General features: G+C 28.6%; 1 protein-coding gene across 1 annotated transcript; it reads left to right on the top strand.

The window, feature by feature from the left end:
• The first annotated feature begins 247 nt into the window (after positions 1-247).
• LOC129975935 (phosphatidylinositol-glycan biosynthesis class F protein-like) lies at positions 248-11672 on the top strand. The gene is made up of 4 exons (XM_056089232.1): positions 248-948; positions 1148-1239; positions 5192-5314; positions 8212-11672. Exons 1-4 carry the CDS (start codon positions 682-684, stop codon positions 8447-8449), a joined length of 720 nt encoding a protein of 239 aa, XP_055945207.1. The 5' UTR covers positions 248-681; the 3' UTR covers positions 8450-11672.
• Positions 11673-16599: the final 4927 nt, after the last annotated feature.

Raw genomic sequence — 16599 nt, 5'->3', positions numbered from 1 at the left:
TATAATTTGAGCTAAATTTATGAGTAACGCAAATTTAAATTTTAAATGACGTATTTATGAGTACGTCATTTAAAACACAGATCGATAATTTTACAATGAAATTAATTTTATCTTTCTTTTCTTAATGACTTTGTTTTGATGACTGACTTTTAGAAATTTAAACTCTTGAACTATTTTAACTCTTAAAAAAGCTCAAAACTGTGTTCAGTTGTGAATGTGAATGAATGCTTCTGATCTTCATAGGATAGCTTCAGGTCCCACTTAATCCGTCTATCCTATCAATCAGTATTAAACCATATTAAATAATTAAGTTCTTATATTTTTCGTTGGATAAAATTCTAGCCTATAACATCGCATTAATATAAAAATTAATTTCATATTGCAGTATCAATAAAATATTTAATTCACATTCTTAACTGTTTCATTAACGGTTGTATAATGATATTCAGTTTTGTTTCAGATGCTTCCAAAATACATAAACAACCGTCGAAAGCATTTGTTGCTAAAAATCCCTTAACACCCTCATTCAATCAAACCGTCAATCTTTGAAAACCAAAATCTAAGAAGCTGGTTGTTGTTTCATGGGCTATATCTGCAGTGAAATGTCATTGCAAAAACTTAATAAACATTTCATATGAATTCACTTTCAAGATTTCTTCTGGAAGTTGAATTTTCATTTCAATGATGAGCCATCCCAAAAAAGCATTTCATTTATGGCGATGTGCATTTTTTAACATTGCTTTAGGATTTCTGATTTTATTTTTTCCTTTTATCATTCTTCAAAATTTTTCATTTGCAATATCATATTTATTTGTGTTAAGTACATTTTCTTCTTTGAATGCCTTGAGCATAAATAAAAAGTCGGTTTTAACAACATTTTCGACGCCTTTTGCAACTTCTGAAGAGGGAAAGGCCGATAAGTTTCCGAACAAAAAGTTGGGAAAAAAGGTTGGAAATATTCGTTTATTTAATGACTTATAATGTACAATTCTGAGATCTAAAAATAAAAAATACTTTCAACATTTTGTTTTTAAAATATAATATTGTATCTCATTCTTTTTCTCTATTGCCAATGGTGCAAGTTAAATTTTGTTACATTTGTTTTTAATGTGATAGCTTTATTAAAAGAATGTTCATCTATTTGTAGGAATTTTCAGTTGCTAAAGGTGTAACTGCTTTGACAGTTAGTATAGCTTTATTTCATGTATTTTCGATCCTTTTTGGAGCACCAGTTTTTGAGTAAGTTGAAACATATATTGTAAAATTATATTCTTATAAGAACATATGTTGATTATCATTAGATTTTCAGAAATTATTTATTGTTAACAATAGGCATATATCCAAAACTGATAACTATAATATGATTAATTAACAAGCTTTTATGTAACTTCAAATTTGTAAGATGCTTTATCATCATTTAATATCGCACTCTCTTTGTTTAACTGAATGTATGATCTTATTTTTTGCTACAAATCCTGTAAAAGTAACTTTGGCTTTTATTTAAATTTAGTTAATTAATAAGTTTGTTTTTAAATCTGCTATCATTTTTATTATTTTATACTTAGGCTACAAAAACTAATTGCTGTTAAAAATATATAACTATCATAAATATACAGAAATCGAACTATACAGAACAATTAGAGTTCCGTACAGTTTAAACTGTATTGAAATATTTTTAGGTTTGATGTATGAGTTGTAAAAGTTAGGGAACTAAAAAGCATCTTTTTGCTAACATGTAAAGACTTAAGTATTTAATTTAATTTGTAATTCAACACATTTTAAAGAACAATGCTGAGGAAATAATTTATTCCTTAAATCTATCTAAAAAGAAATTATCTGAATTAATGCCATGAATAAATGTTTATTTCATGATAAGAGGTAAATTTTAATTTTTGAATTACAAGTTAGAAGAAACTTTCATTCAGGTTATTGCAAGATAATACCTATGGTCTCCTTCAGCTGTTCATGGAATTATTATTTTTATTTTCCCTAATTAGCTATCAATTTAACTATCATATATGGGATAATTCATAAACAGGAGAGTAAAGCATATTATCTTAAGAAACATTTTCAACCAGAAAAGAGGGTTCAAAATGGAAATGTTTTGTAATGCTGCAGTAGTACCTTGCAGTAACTGCAATATTTTACATGTATTTCTATAGTAGAGCATGTAGCAAAGAGAAAACTATTTCATTATAACATCTATACAGCTTGTAAGGAGAGATTATATATATATATATATATAAAAATTGTGCGGCTTTATATAACCTGGGTTTGAAAAACTTATTTTAAAATAAATCACTTTTGAATTAATCTGTAATTATACCATTACAGACTTTTTTTCTTATAAATGTTTGGTAAATCCTAATATACTCTAATTTGTCTACCTAGATTATGTTTCAGACTTATTTTATTCTTACAGTATCATAGTATTTATAGTAATATCATTCTTGAGAATACAATTTATGTATTTTAATATTTATAGGATATTATATAAGTTCATTCCTTTTTTTTTTCTATGAAATTAATAATTGATGTTTATAATTTAAAGTTGATTTATTACTTTAAATGCAAACTATTCTGTTCTATTACCTTCTGTTATCTCTCAGGAAGCCTTGCTATTCCCTGTTTTCAAAATTATTGGGACTTATTTCCAAAATATTTTTGAAGTGCTTTTTTTCTTTCTTATAGATTGGAAGGATTATAAATAGAACTTATATAACCCTTCAGCGCACACATCCATTTTTTGAACATTAACACACATGCAGGGTCATTTTGACCTCAAATTGTCAGCCTCTTACTCATTATCTTATTGGCTACTTGTATAAAAATAAAATATGATCAGAATATATGTTTTTCTATGGAAATATATTCTTATTTAAGATGTAAATGCAATTTTTAATAATAGTCCAAAATTGAAACTTAGACACTTTTTTCATGCTGTTTCTGCATTCATTCCCATTTTCCCCATTCCATTTATATAAAACTTATTATTTTTAATATAAGTAGTTTTTTCCTGTATAAAAATATTGGAAAATCAAGAAAATCTGTATTTTACATATAGTTTACATTTGAAATTTTTTAGAAAAATAAGCTTAAAAACATACCACTTTGAAAATTCATATTTTTTATTTTTCAGTTTTATATACATACTCAAAAAATACTTTTATTATTCCTCATTCAGAATAAAACAAATTTTCTATATAAACTCCAAGATAATTTATTCATATTATAAATTAATGCATTTTATATAACGATTTCTTTCATTTTTACATGCAGGAAAAGATTCGATCAGATTTTCTGGAGTATTCAGAAACTGCGTTTTGTTTTGCTTCTGTATCGTAACCATTTTCCAAAATTTCTTCAATATATGATGAATCTGAGCTATCACCATTCTGTCTGTAAGTAGGAAGATCTCTGAATCTATGTTGCTAGCTGACATATTCATAACATTAAAAGAATCTGAATCACTAGCACATGCAGAGGACAATTTGCTTCCAACCTACATGTAAAATAATGAAATATGTTGTTTCATTGATTTCTGTTGTCTTAATCTTCTACTACTAGCTCCCCTATGAAAGTATAGGAAGTAACAAACTTTTATAAATTTATAGAATTACTAAACAAAAAAAGAAAGGATAGGGTCAGAAACACCCTGCGTCTGTGCTAATGGATTAAATGACAAGAATAAGTAATGGTAGGATTCACCAAAGTTTGGGAAATTCAGAGGATGCATTAGAACTTCTTAATAAAACTGTAATAGCTTTTCTGTTGCAGCAGTGTAACAAACGGTTTTGCATTTTCCTAATGAAAAATGACTCCTTGTCAAGTTGCCAATTTCTGCTATGAGGACTTATCAAACTGACTGTGATATATTGTAAAATTGATGATTTCACCTTGAAGGAGGTTGTAGATGATTACACTTTTCTAGTCTTATCAAATGGACAAAAGATCTTCCTTTGGGTGAAATCCAGACTTAGTGACACTTGAAAGATATCAAAACCAAGTGCTTTTTGATACACATTTTGGTAAAAAAAAAATCTAATTTTCATCTTCAGCCTCATTAAGAAAGGATCTATTTCATGTCGCTGGATGACAAATTGTGCATAAAGATATGGTTCATAAAGCCAGCCCATTAATAAATATGGAATTCAAATTTTTGCTGATTTTACTTCCCACCCTCATCAAGCGATTATCTACTGTTGTCTTGGTAATATTAGTGGTATCTATTATCTCCCGTATCATATATCATGGTTTTTCTATAAACAAGACTTTGATAATGCCTGTATCTATCAGTATGAAACAGCCATTGTGATTTCCATCTTTCAGATCAAAATTGCCAATTCTAAATCTGTTAAACCAATCACCAATGGTTATAATAGTTGCCATTCTCATAAATGGTGCCAGTCCCATCTACAGCCGGCATCCAGGCCTAGGGGTAGCGTGTCTTCCCTATGATCCGGACAACCCGTGTTTGAGTCCTAGTTCGGGCATGGTTGTTCTGCAGCCTGTGTTCTATCTGTGAGGAGTGTGAAAGAGCCATCCTCCCCCCTGTGAAAAGGGGTTGTGCAAGAAAGTGTGGGAGTCATCTTCATACAAGCTAGAAGTCAGACTTCCACCCTTGGGTGCTCAGGGGGCCTTCATCCTCAGAAACTACTGCACTACCTTTCCGTTGTAATGTGGACATGACATCATCATCAGTCTCATCTGCAGTATTTATTGCATTATTACCTTTTGAAAGTAATGAAACATTGCTTGCTACAAATGTTTTATTTAGCTATACATATATTGAATGACATAGAAAAAAAATTAAAGGAACTATGTCATCAATGAAATATACCTAAAAATAACTGTAATATGATTGGAATCAATACCATAGACAGCTAATAAATAAGCCTGCATCTTTTTATAACATAACCAGTTAATCATTCCTACCAAAATAAGAAAGAAACTATGGTACACTATCAGCTATGAAAAATGTTTTTGTTTATCAACAAACATTTAATTTTTAGTGCAAATATTTCATTAACAATTACATGTATTAATTAGTTCTATCATTTTTTTTCTTTTTCTACTAAATACACAAAAATTTATAAATTGTGCAATTTTTATGTGCAATTGCAAATTTAGTTAACTGCTTTTAATATTGTTAATTTTTGACATTTATGAATGGTTCTTTTGTCAATTTCAGGGTATATTTGGATACTTTATATTTTAGTGTCTTGATGACACTACTGACTGCATATCCTTTGATGTGGTATTTTTTCTTCTGTGATAGTCAAAATGCTGTATTAAAGATATTATCCGATTCTAAGTAAGTTTATAAAATGTTTTTAAATAATTTCATTCTTTACATCTTGCATGCATAATTTTTTACATCTTTTCTTACCCATGTGTTTCTTTTCAAATAATGTATAAAACTCGTAGCTCATATATAATTATATTTTGCTTTATAATTTATTCTTGTATTGAGCATTCAAAGTATTGTAGAAATTATCTATTATTACTGTAAATTTTTTAAAAATATAATTGCTTTAAGCAGAAGTAAAATAATGTTTTTTATGGAAAGGCAAGAAATGGGATACTTCTTATTCTGATTTCTATTTGTAAACTTTCAGGGCTAGATATCAAGAGAGGGACAACATTTTGAAATGTACAAATTATTTATTTTCATACCAGTGTACCTGTGCAGAACTGTCACATATTCAATCCACAATTCATAAATAATTTTTGTGAATGCATTCATAATATTTCTTTTTGTACATTATTGGGTGGTAGAATTTTATCCTTAATTCCAGGAAATCATGAAACATTTTATTCAAAAAATATTGTTATGTTTGGGAAAAGCCTGTCTATGAATAAGTACAGCTTTTGGTAATATAATTTACTCTTTATTCTTCTAGGGATCAGAAGCATTTTCTTTTATGTCTGCATATTTGTTACCATATAATGTTTGGTCAATTTGAATATTTCTGCATAAAAATTGTGATGCTCCAATATCAGCTGCCGTATGGGCATTATTTCTGGATCAAAGGAGGCATTTACAGCATTTCTAAGTCATTGCTCTAAAATCTTGTTAGAGCGCATAATAAATAATCTAAAATGCCATAGAACTTTGAACATGGATCTATAATGTAATGCATTTAACCCTGAATTTTAAACAAATTGGACCTTGTTTTGATACTTTTACTGGATTTACTTGACAGAGGCTATTAAATTGGCAGATTCTTCTGAATAATTTTTACTCTGATTGTTATTTAACTCCAGTAAAAAAAATTTTAAGTTCCTCATAAACAACTACTTCTGGTAAACTAATTTCAATTTTGTGATAGCAAAAAAAATGATGAAACTTCTAGAGTTAAAAGTTTTGCTCCAAAATACTATTTACAAATTTTATGCATGGGAAAATAAAATTTTGCACAAGAGTTGTTTTATAAAGGTTTTGTACAACAATAAGTCTTGCACTTATTTTCTTTCAATATCTTTTTCCTAAGTGTATTATTTATAGGTTGTATTAAGTTCCTTGCTGCCATTGTACCATATCTATACTAGTTGCTATTTGTGATTATAGTTTATCGATTCTCCTGATACAAGATGCTGTTTAAAAATTTCTCGTAGTTGCAAGCCATTGTTACTTTCGTTTTGCATATAGTTGTCACCAATCTTTTGGAAGAAAGTCTCTTATTTTATTTTTTTTTTCAGGTTCTTTTCCTTTTTATCGTCTTTCACTTTTTTCTTTTTAAGCTCATTACATTTTTCAGTTCTTTCTATCAATATAAATAATATATATGGTCTCAAACAAATGAAGGAAATATCTAAATGAAAAGGCACTTTAAAATGTGGCTTAATTTTTATTAAAAATAAAAAGGCTTACATTTAGATATGAGCATTCTTCCATGTAGTTTGTGTTATTGCATTCAAAGAAATTGAAAAAATGCCAAAATAAATAAGTAGAAATTTCCAGCAGTTTTTAAAAAGTTAGACCATAAAAAGAAAGGCAAATAATTAAAAAAAAAAACCCATCAAATGCAAATGACTCAGCAATAAATGTAATTTTAAGGCGCTCAGATAAGATTCAAGTGGTTCACATTACTATAATTATAAAAATAGCCATTACTAAATTATATTGAGTAAATAAATATTTTATTTGAATTTACAGTACATTTAATCTAGATTAGATTGTATTGGATTCAATGGGAGTTCTTATTTTAGCTTAATTTTGAAACAAGCATTTTGTTTTAATGCAAATTGAATGTGCTGACATTCTATCCAACAATATCTTCTTTATAGTTTACTACTTAGAAAAAAAAAAGATGTTGACAACAGAAATTATTTATAACAGTATATACTGTGGATAAAAATGAAATTTTATTTCTGACAATAGAAACTAAACACTATTTAACAAATATTAAGCTGAACTAAATTTAATGCATCATCCTGCATTTGATTGAGTCTTTCTAATCTGTATAAAAATCCCCTTTCTAAATCAAATGCTAAAACTCTGTTCTTCATGCTTGTGTCTGCAATGCAGGGACAAAATTTGGTATTATTGTCATTGGGTCTTATAATAGCTAATGTTTTATAAGGCTATGAAAAAATTTTACTTTTCATTAATATATTAATTGTCCGTGGTACTTCACTTTCCATTCTTTATGTCAATATAAACATATGGTCACAATTAAATGAAGAAAATTTGTATATGAAAAGACATTTTAAAATGTGGCTAACCTTTTTTTAAAATAAAAATATATCAATTTAGAATTGAGCTCTTCCAAAAATTTTAAAATGTATCCAGATAAATAAATAGAAATTTCTGTCAGTTTTGAAAAAGTTATGCTAAATCAGTTATAAAACTATTGGCTGTTAATATTTCTGAAACCAAGAAAAATATTAATATGCATTTTGACTTCATAATGTGGTTTTAATTATCAAATTAATTATTGTTTTAAGGTAGTAATATGCTTACCCCTAACACAGAAAAAAAACTGGTGCAATATATTTCAATGAATTAATATTTCAGACAACAAATTATAAATTTCAATTACAACTTTCAAACTAATTGATTTTTAAGTTCAAAATTTCTTTAAGAATAAAAGCTAAAATTTTTAATAATTGTTTTTTATTTTTATAATTTTTTGTTTAATTTGGTACATATTTTTCATGGTTATTGCTGTAAAAGTTTAAGCCTTTGTTTCTGTTTGCTTCTTGTAGATTTGATAACTTGACTGAGAGTTATTTGCATTCCATAATACTTTGGACAGTATTTGGTGCATGGATTGGAGCTTTCCCAATACCTCTTGATTGGGATCGACCATGGCAAACATGGCCAATAACATGCTGCATTGGAGCTTCACTGGGCAATAGCATTATACATTTCATTATAGGTTTCAAGCTTATTTATGGTCTTTTTGGAGACAGAAGAAAAACTACTCTCAATCGATCAGTGTAAATCGTAATTACACTTAAATCTTGACTTTTTATTATAGCGATGTTATTGTTTAAAATTGCTTAAGAAAGCAACAATCTTGTAGATAAAAGCATTTTTCTTCTATTTCTGTTTTTTCATTTTATCTTTATAAGATCCATATAATTCAAATTAATATTATTCCAGGGTATTGTCCAAAATACTTTTAAAAAGTACAATGGTTATTAGATTTTATTATAATTCACCCAAAATAGTTCTTTTATACTAACCTATAAAATGAGGCCTTTTTTTCTCCTTTAATTTATTTACATAACAATTGTATACATTAAGTGAACAAAATGTGCTTAGACTATAATGCATAAAATTAAAAAAACAACATGCTAAGCTGATTAGATAATACACAGTTGGTACTAAAAGAAAAATGTAAAAACATTATGCAGAGTTATTTATTAAAAGTAAATTTTCCATAAGAAACTCTCTTATATAATAAGAAACAGATAACATATATAAATAAATGTGTGTATTATTTCATACATTAATGCATATTGTCACATAAATATGCCAACAATCAGGCTCTAATATACATTGTGGCCACAAAAATACATTGTGAGTAGGGATTGCAATACCGGACCAAAATTTCAATACCAGTATTCGGTATTTTTAAATCTTAATACCGGGATACCGGTTTTAATACTGGTATTAGAAATTTTAGAAAAAGAAAGAAAACACAGATGTTTCTTTGTTCTATTTGCCAGTTTTATAAGAGAATGTAAATATCCCAAAAAATAATATGTAACTTATAAATTATAACAGTATATAAAGAATCACAAAAAAGAAAAGTCACAACTTATTTATTTAAATCACAAAAAAAGTGTAAATATCACTATTCAGTTTGTGGTAATATTACAAATTTTTGAAATGTGATCAAAAACAACATAATGCATCCATTGTACTGTCATTAAGCCTGAAAAGTAATTTTGTGTGAAAATTACCAGCTGTCGAAAACGCTCTTTCGGCATCTACGCTAGTTGGTGATAGTGTTAGCAATGCGCGATATACTTTTTCGAAGTATTTACCTCTAAATCCCTCATCTTCAAATAAATCAATTTCTCGTCGGATGGTTTTGGATATAGCTGATTTCTGTATTGTATTTTGGTTCGTTAAATTTTTTTTTTATCTATCGCTAATTTTAATTTTTGTTCAAGAGACAATTCCTTTTCACTATCGACATTAGTGTCATCATAATCTTCAATAAACGAATTCTTCTGAATGTGAATAGGTTTGTGGGTAAAAAATTTTAAGAAAATTTACTATAACTTAATCAGATTTGAATTTATTATTTTCTTTCCTTCTTTTTCATTTTCATTTTTAAAATCATTATAATTATGTAAATAACATAAGACATTTTCTGTTTCGGTATGCCTTTCTTCTGCGCGATTTTTCAATGTAATATATAATTCTTCAGATAGTGATGTGTGCTGTTCTTTCATGACTGCAGCATGAAATTTATTGTTGCATTAGATGTTAATAAATTAAAATCTCTCTGACATAATGTCTCTATAGTCAGTTTTATTGGAAGTAGAGCTGATATAGTTCTGGATATTAAGTCGAATTCACTATCTGAAAAATTAATTTACAGGTTTAAATCGATTATTGCTTTTTGGATTGGATTTCTCAATTTCAAAAATCGTGCCATCATTAGGAGTAAACTGTTCCAACATGTCTTAGAATCTATTAGTAACATGTATTCTGTTTTATTTATAAGAACTTTATAAATTATAAGAAGCAATTCTTGATGGGTTAACATTTCATCCTCATTAGCAATATCTTCTTCAACAATTACATTGTCATTATCTTCATTTCAATATCACTCTCACTCTTACTCTCTTCAATGTCGGAATCCGAAGTTTCTATATCCACAGTATTTGGATTCTTCTGCTCTTTATTTTTTTGGTATAATACATCGTCATTGAATTCCATGAGCATAGCACAATTGCTGATTTGCACCAATCAATTTTCCAACTTTTTTCATAACTGTTGCTCCGTCAGTCGTTATGGATACAATATTTTCTTTCAGGGATAATCCATGTTTCTCTAATTTAGATTTAAGCAATTCAGCCATTAATTAGCTAATTAATTTCGCCCGTTAGGGAGACATAAAAACAAAAACGTATACTATTTTGCTATGTTGGCGATCCCTGAACCTATAGTGGAGACAATTTAAAAAATTTCTTGTAAATACCAAAAAACCGGTATTTCAACTTGTGAATACCGGTATTACAAAATTGAAAAATAGCTCAAAATACCGGTATTCGGTATACCGGTATTGCAATCCCTAATTGTGAGTCTGGCATGTCATTTGATGCAAATTAGTTAAATGTTGAAATGGTTTAAAAATATTATATATTTTTTTAGATAAATTATTAATGCTGCTTCAATTTTTAATTTCAGGTACATTATTTAATAAAATTGTTATTAAATAGAAATTTCTCTTTTATGTTCTTTTTCTAACAGAATTTAATGAAAGTTTTGTCTAAATTAAAATAAAATATTATTTTAAATTACCCATTTATAACATTTTCCTTCTTGGTTCATTATGCTCCATTGTAGTTGTATTATGCAAAAAAAGTTGACATTATCTACCGAATGGATTTTAGAAAGTTAGCTATTTAAAAATCATTTACATGGAATATAAAATAGCATAATATTTTATTTATAGTAATAGCCATGTAAGTTTTTTTTTGTTGTTGTTGAAATCTAATTTTTATCAGTTATTTGTAATTTTTGAATAATAAAGTATGCATTCTGTACTTTACTTTTTTAGCATCTGTTTCATTTATAATGCACTATACTGTTGGTTTTTTTTTTTTTTTTTAATTCAGCATGGAAGAATATTTAAACATTTGAATAGTTTGTGATAATTTCCAATACTTTCCATTTTATGATATTCCAAAAGAAATCTATACTATTGAATATAATTATGTTTTACTGCTGAATACATTATTTTGCATAACAGACAATGTAGATAATTTTATAGATATGAACTATACAGTTCTATTATAAACAAATCCCTCAAATTGTTAGTTGTTCATTTCTAGTTTGCAATTTTTTTAAAAACTTTTCTTATTGTTCACTTTTAGCTAAACATTTCTTCCTCCTGATCAAAGTCTTATAAATCAAAGAATGTTATATCAAGAAACTAGCAGAACCTGCATTTCTGTATCCTTTACATTATGAATGTCAATAAATTCAAAATCTTAATATGGTATTTCTTTCAATTTTTAATTTCTGTGGTGATTTACTTTTTAAAAAATTTTCATTCATACACAATAAATTTTGCATTCAATTCACTTTCCAGTAAATTTTAATTAATATCTGTATTAAAAGTGAAACGTATAAAATAAATGAGATCACTTTGTGATATAGATTTAAATTATGAGGGAGAGCAATACTTTTTGATCAAGTATGACTTACAAATGAAAATTCCTCACTTCAGATATGAGGATGAGGTTACCAGTATGGTGGTTGGTTCGCATCACTCAGTTAGGTACAGAAATGGCATGGGGGCAGCTATCCCCAACTGATGATGGGACATGCTTCCTACAGGAGAGTTTGTATTATGCCTGGTGATGGCCCTTAGGATTCAGCTTTGGTTCCAGCCAATGCCATCATGGTGGTGTGGTCATTCCATGTGCCTCAGGGCAGATGGGAGTAATTAATTTGTGATTACAAATGAAATTATTCTTTTCTTTCCATGCCCCCAAAGAATACTTCTTCTGCAAAGAGAACAATGTTAATATTTGATGACATTTTTTAAAAAAACATTTATATCTTAATTATACATTGCAAAGGATATTTTTTCTACACATTTTAGAGGCAAAATTCAATAACTTATTGCTTTTATTACTATATGTAATCAACTTGATAATATGGCATGACGTCAAAACCGGGTGCGTATGCAACAAATCAAATTTATCTATGCAATGAAAATAATTTTTTATGTACCTTATGTAATTTGGTACCTTGCTAAATCATTAAAGAAGTAAAATTTCCTTCAATGAATGAATCTCAGAAGAAAATCTTTGAACTCATCGGAAAATCAACTAATAATGGTATTCTAATCGTTTTTTTTATTTATTTATTATTATTAAAGAGAAGTGCTTGAATAATTATCTCAAAAAATTTGAGAAAGATACTGGAATGAGAATTGACACAAAAGAAAGGTATTTTAGACATTTATAAGTATTTAATTATTGTTATGAACATATTCTGTATTTGTCCTTTAATGTTTTGCTTTATAATTAATGCTTAAATAAATTTAGTGCTTAAGAATATTAACCAGAATGAAGGTTCCACATTTTTCTAATAGCTTTAATTAACAAAATGTAATTTATTAAATAAACGAATGCTTTAAAGAAAGTATAGCTTATTGTGAAAATAGTTTTAAATTTATATCCCTGTTTAACTGAACTTGCACAGCATTCCCATCTGCAAGATATCTGTGGCAAATTGCTTAATTTATTTAAGAAACGATACTTCATTGACATTTCAATCATAAGACTGAACTTAGCAATAAGCTAGAATTTTTCGATATTAAAATTATATTCAGAAACTTTTTTTTTTTTTTTGACTGGACAGGATAGATATTTTAGTGTTATTTTTCATGAGATCATTCTGATGTTCCTAAAATATCAAGAAGTTAGTCATTGTATTTTCACCAACATTGTTTAAGTAAACTTACTGAATATAAAATTATTACGTATTCTGATAACATAGCAAGTCGCCAACTCTTAGTTTAGAAGAATTACTGGAATTCTGTTATAATATATATTTTGAAATATAGAGAAAAAGGCTAGTAAAACTAGAGATATATGGGAGTATATCAAAAATTCCGAGAGTAGCTCTGTTGTCACAAAACTCTTTTATCTATATAGGCAAAGTCTCCTTACAGTGCATGAAGTATAGTTTTCGTGTCTCTTCTGAAATGTATTCTGGAAGTCCATTTGTAGCTCTTTCTGCGATTGGCGATGAATCTTGTTATCTTTCAAACATGTTCTTGAAATGGAAGTGCTATTCAAAGTACCTTGCACAACTCGAGGCAACATTACCGTGAACTTACTATATCATGTGCAACGTCTCTGCAATAGATTATTTTATGAAAACTTTCACTTACCCTCATTGCTCATGTTGGGGCGCAAAAAATGATAATATATGTGATCATAAAAGTTCAACCTGCATAGGTGTAAATGATTACAGTGCAATGTCTCTTGGCATATCGACTTATGATTGTTGGTGTTCCCTGTAAGTATGCATGCAACTTTGTGCCGTTATCTGTTGACTTGTTACAGAACTAGTGACGAAACTTCTTGATACCACCCCATATGTAAAATTTATTGAAAATGAGTTATATCATTGAATCGTCAACTGGTAATATTTCTTTCTGTCGTATAAGGATTGAGGCAAATTAGTGGCAACACATAAATAGATCTGAAATGCTTTCATTGTTATAGATGCAAATTCATGCATTCTTTTAATGTAATCGCCGTTCGTGTGTGCCTCTGTCTGCCATATGAGGGGTGTCTTAAACTATCAGCACAATCACTTATGTTGGTGTCCCACAACGAGAACCCTATAATACGGATAATTTCTTCTCTACTGTTGAAATAATTACCTCGTATTGTTTCTTTCATTTTTTGCGAAGAAATCGTAGACACACGGTCTTGTATATGTAAGTATGGCAGATGTTCCGGTATCTCCCACTGCTTCCGATACTGAAAATCCGTGACAACATTCGCAGTATGACACCATGAGCCGTATTTTTGTCTTAGAGGATTATAGGAATTGAAGAAAGCTAATATCACTTTTTTCTGAGAGATATATGCAGATGATATCACTGTAATGAGCAGCATCAAAATTATTTCCTTAACACTGTGTGGTACCCTATCACTCCTTGAATATTCTATGCAGCAATGAACCGGGTAGAACAGTTTGGAAACTCTTCAATATTCTAGAAGTTCGTTGAATTTTCTGTTAAGGAAATAACAGGAATATCTCAACATTCACCTTCCAAAGTCGCAATTTTGACACGCTGTTTGATCAGCTCGTTACCTCAGATTTCAACATCCATTGCTTATTTCGAACCACTTGATAAACTCGCTGAACTAAATTGCTGCGACAAATTTGTATCTTACATCCTTGTTCTCCCTTATCGCGAATGCGGCTAAGAGCCGAATGATTTTCATCTGTTTCCTGAATTGAAATATTGATCAAGAACCCAAAAGCTTTTATATAAAGAACTTCAAAAGAACGTTAAGGCTCATTTGACATCAGTAGTGGCAACGTTCTTCGAAGAGGAATCGGAAAATTGGTCTACCGATATGGCTAATGCCTGAATCTTCATGACGATAATGCCAAAAAGTAACCATGTTTGTGCATAACTTTTGGGAAGCAATTTTTTTTTATGGTTTACTTGAGGTAGAATTTAAAAAAAAAAAAGCCCTCTTATTATAGAACCTCCTCAATTTTTTGATTGAACAAAATTTGTAGCCCATTTTCTCAGCTTGAATTAATAGTTTAATTTTATTTCTAATTTGTTTCTAAAAGACCTAAAATTATAGTATATTTTTCCATTGATATGTCAGATACACATAAAATATGTAAGTTAATCAGAGTTCTTATAGTTGTTAATAAAGATATCATATTCGTTAAATGACAAGAAATTCCATATCTCCATATCTAGAAATTCCATATCTCGGTATTTGACGATCTGATATCCTGTTAACTTGAAGCTTCTACTTCCTTTTTCAAAGATTATTGCTATTCATATTAGTTTCAATGGAAAAATTAGTTCTATAATTTTACGACCATTCTGTCAGATTTTTTTCAGTCACTAGATTTTTTTTTTTACTTTTGCAAAAGGCAGAAATAAAAGAAAAAGTTTTGGAAATCGACCGATTTTGAAATGTAAAAAATCATTGTTTTTCTAAATACCAACGCATGCGTAATCTAATAGTCGCCTGATTATTTCAAACCGGTTTAAACTGGTTAATGACTTAAATTAATCAAGAGAAACAACGACAAAAAATAATAATGTTCTCACATGATAACTTGAAATTTGCGACAGCAGATTTCAATTATATATAAATTTATATTATCTTCAATTCCATTGAGGCACCATTTTTTTTCAGTCACCCAAAAAGATAGCTATCTATTAATATGTCACTACGAGCCCATTCGATCTCTAATATTGCTAATAAATATTCATTGTTTCGATTTGGCTGAGTATGAATTGAATAATTCCCCTCATCTATTTATTACTTTTGACATGAACTGCAATATAAGTCATATATAGGTCAACTGCATAATAGTCAATCTATTTGACTATAAAGCGTTCAGAACGATTAGTAGTGGAGTGTTTAGAAGAAATTTTATTGTTTTTTTTTTATCGATAATTGAAAAAAAAAAAATCTTCATGATAATAATAATATCCACTTACGAAGTTTGAAAAGTAGATTTTGGTTACACATGCGAAATTGCAAGAAAACAGAATAGTATTTTGTGAAGGTGGGTTTACATTCGGCCAGTAGGTAACTCATGCGTTGAAAGGTTGAAAAATGCTGTTCGGTCCATGGCAAGTACTTGGTCCAACGGACAACAACATGCAGCTGTATTGTATTTTTTTCCTATTGCGCATGCGTTTGTAGAATTTTTTTGTTTGTTTTTTTGCGTTTAAAAATTGATAATTTATCATAGGTAAATTCCAATATTTTTTGCTCTTTGTTCTTTTTAGTAAGAGTTTTTTTTATAGTTTTCCAAATTTAAGTATGTTGACCTACTTTTTCTTTAATTTAACAATGGTTCCTTGTGTAAATATCCATCGTTTTAATACGTTACACAGTGCAAAGGAAAAATGCAGGGATACTAAAACGGTAATTTATAGGAAAGCATGGAATGCCTGAATTTATCTTATGAAATTGTGGCAAACATAAATCAGTCCCTTCCTACGCATGCGTTGCCTACTGACCGTCTTATAACTGGTCTAATGCAAACCTGGTATGAGAAAAATTTCATATTCACTCTATTTTCTTGAATTACGAATGGATTAACCTTTAAAAAATAAAAAAAAGAGTTGTTTTTCATCACTTATTCAATTTCTGAAGATAATACAAAATTGA

Source organism: Argiope bruennichi, chromosome 7 (assembly GCF_947563725.1).
Source record: "Argiope bruennichi chromosome 7, qqArgBrue1.1, whole genome shotgun sequence".
Classification (NCBI taxonomy): domain Eukaryota; kingdom Metazoa; phylum Arthropoda; class Arachnida; order Araneae; family Araneidae; genus Argiope; species Argiope bruennichi.
This window is presented reverse-complemented; position numbering and strand designations above follow the sequence as displayed.

Excerpts from the sequence above, each read along its gene's own strand:
- LOC129975935 (XM_056089232.1), top strand. The coding sequence starts at position 682 with ATGATGAGCCATCCCAAAAAAGCATTTCATTTATGGCGATGTGCATTT. Across the intron at positions 949-1,147 it reads ACAAAAAGTTGGGAAAAAAG|GAATTTTCAGTTGCTAAAGG; the intron begins GTTGGAAATATT and ends ATCTATTTGTAG. Across the intron at positions 5,315-8,211 it reads AAGATATTATCCGATTCTAA|ATTTGATAACTTGACTGAGA; the intron begins GTAAGTTTATAA and ends TGCTTCTTGTAG.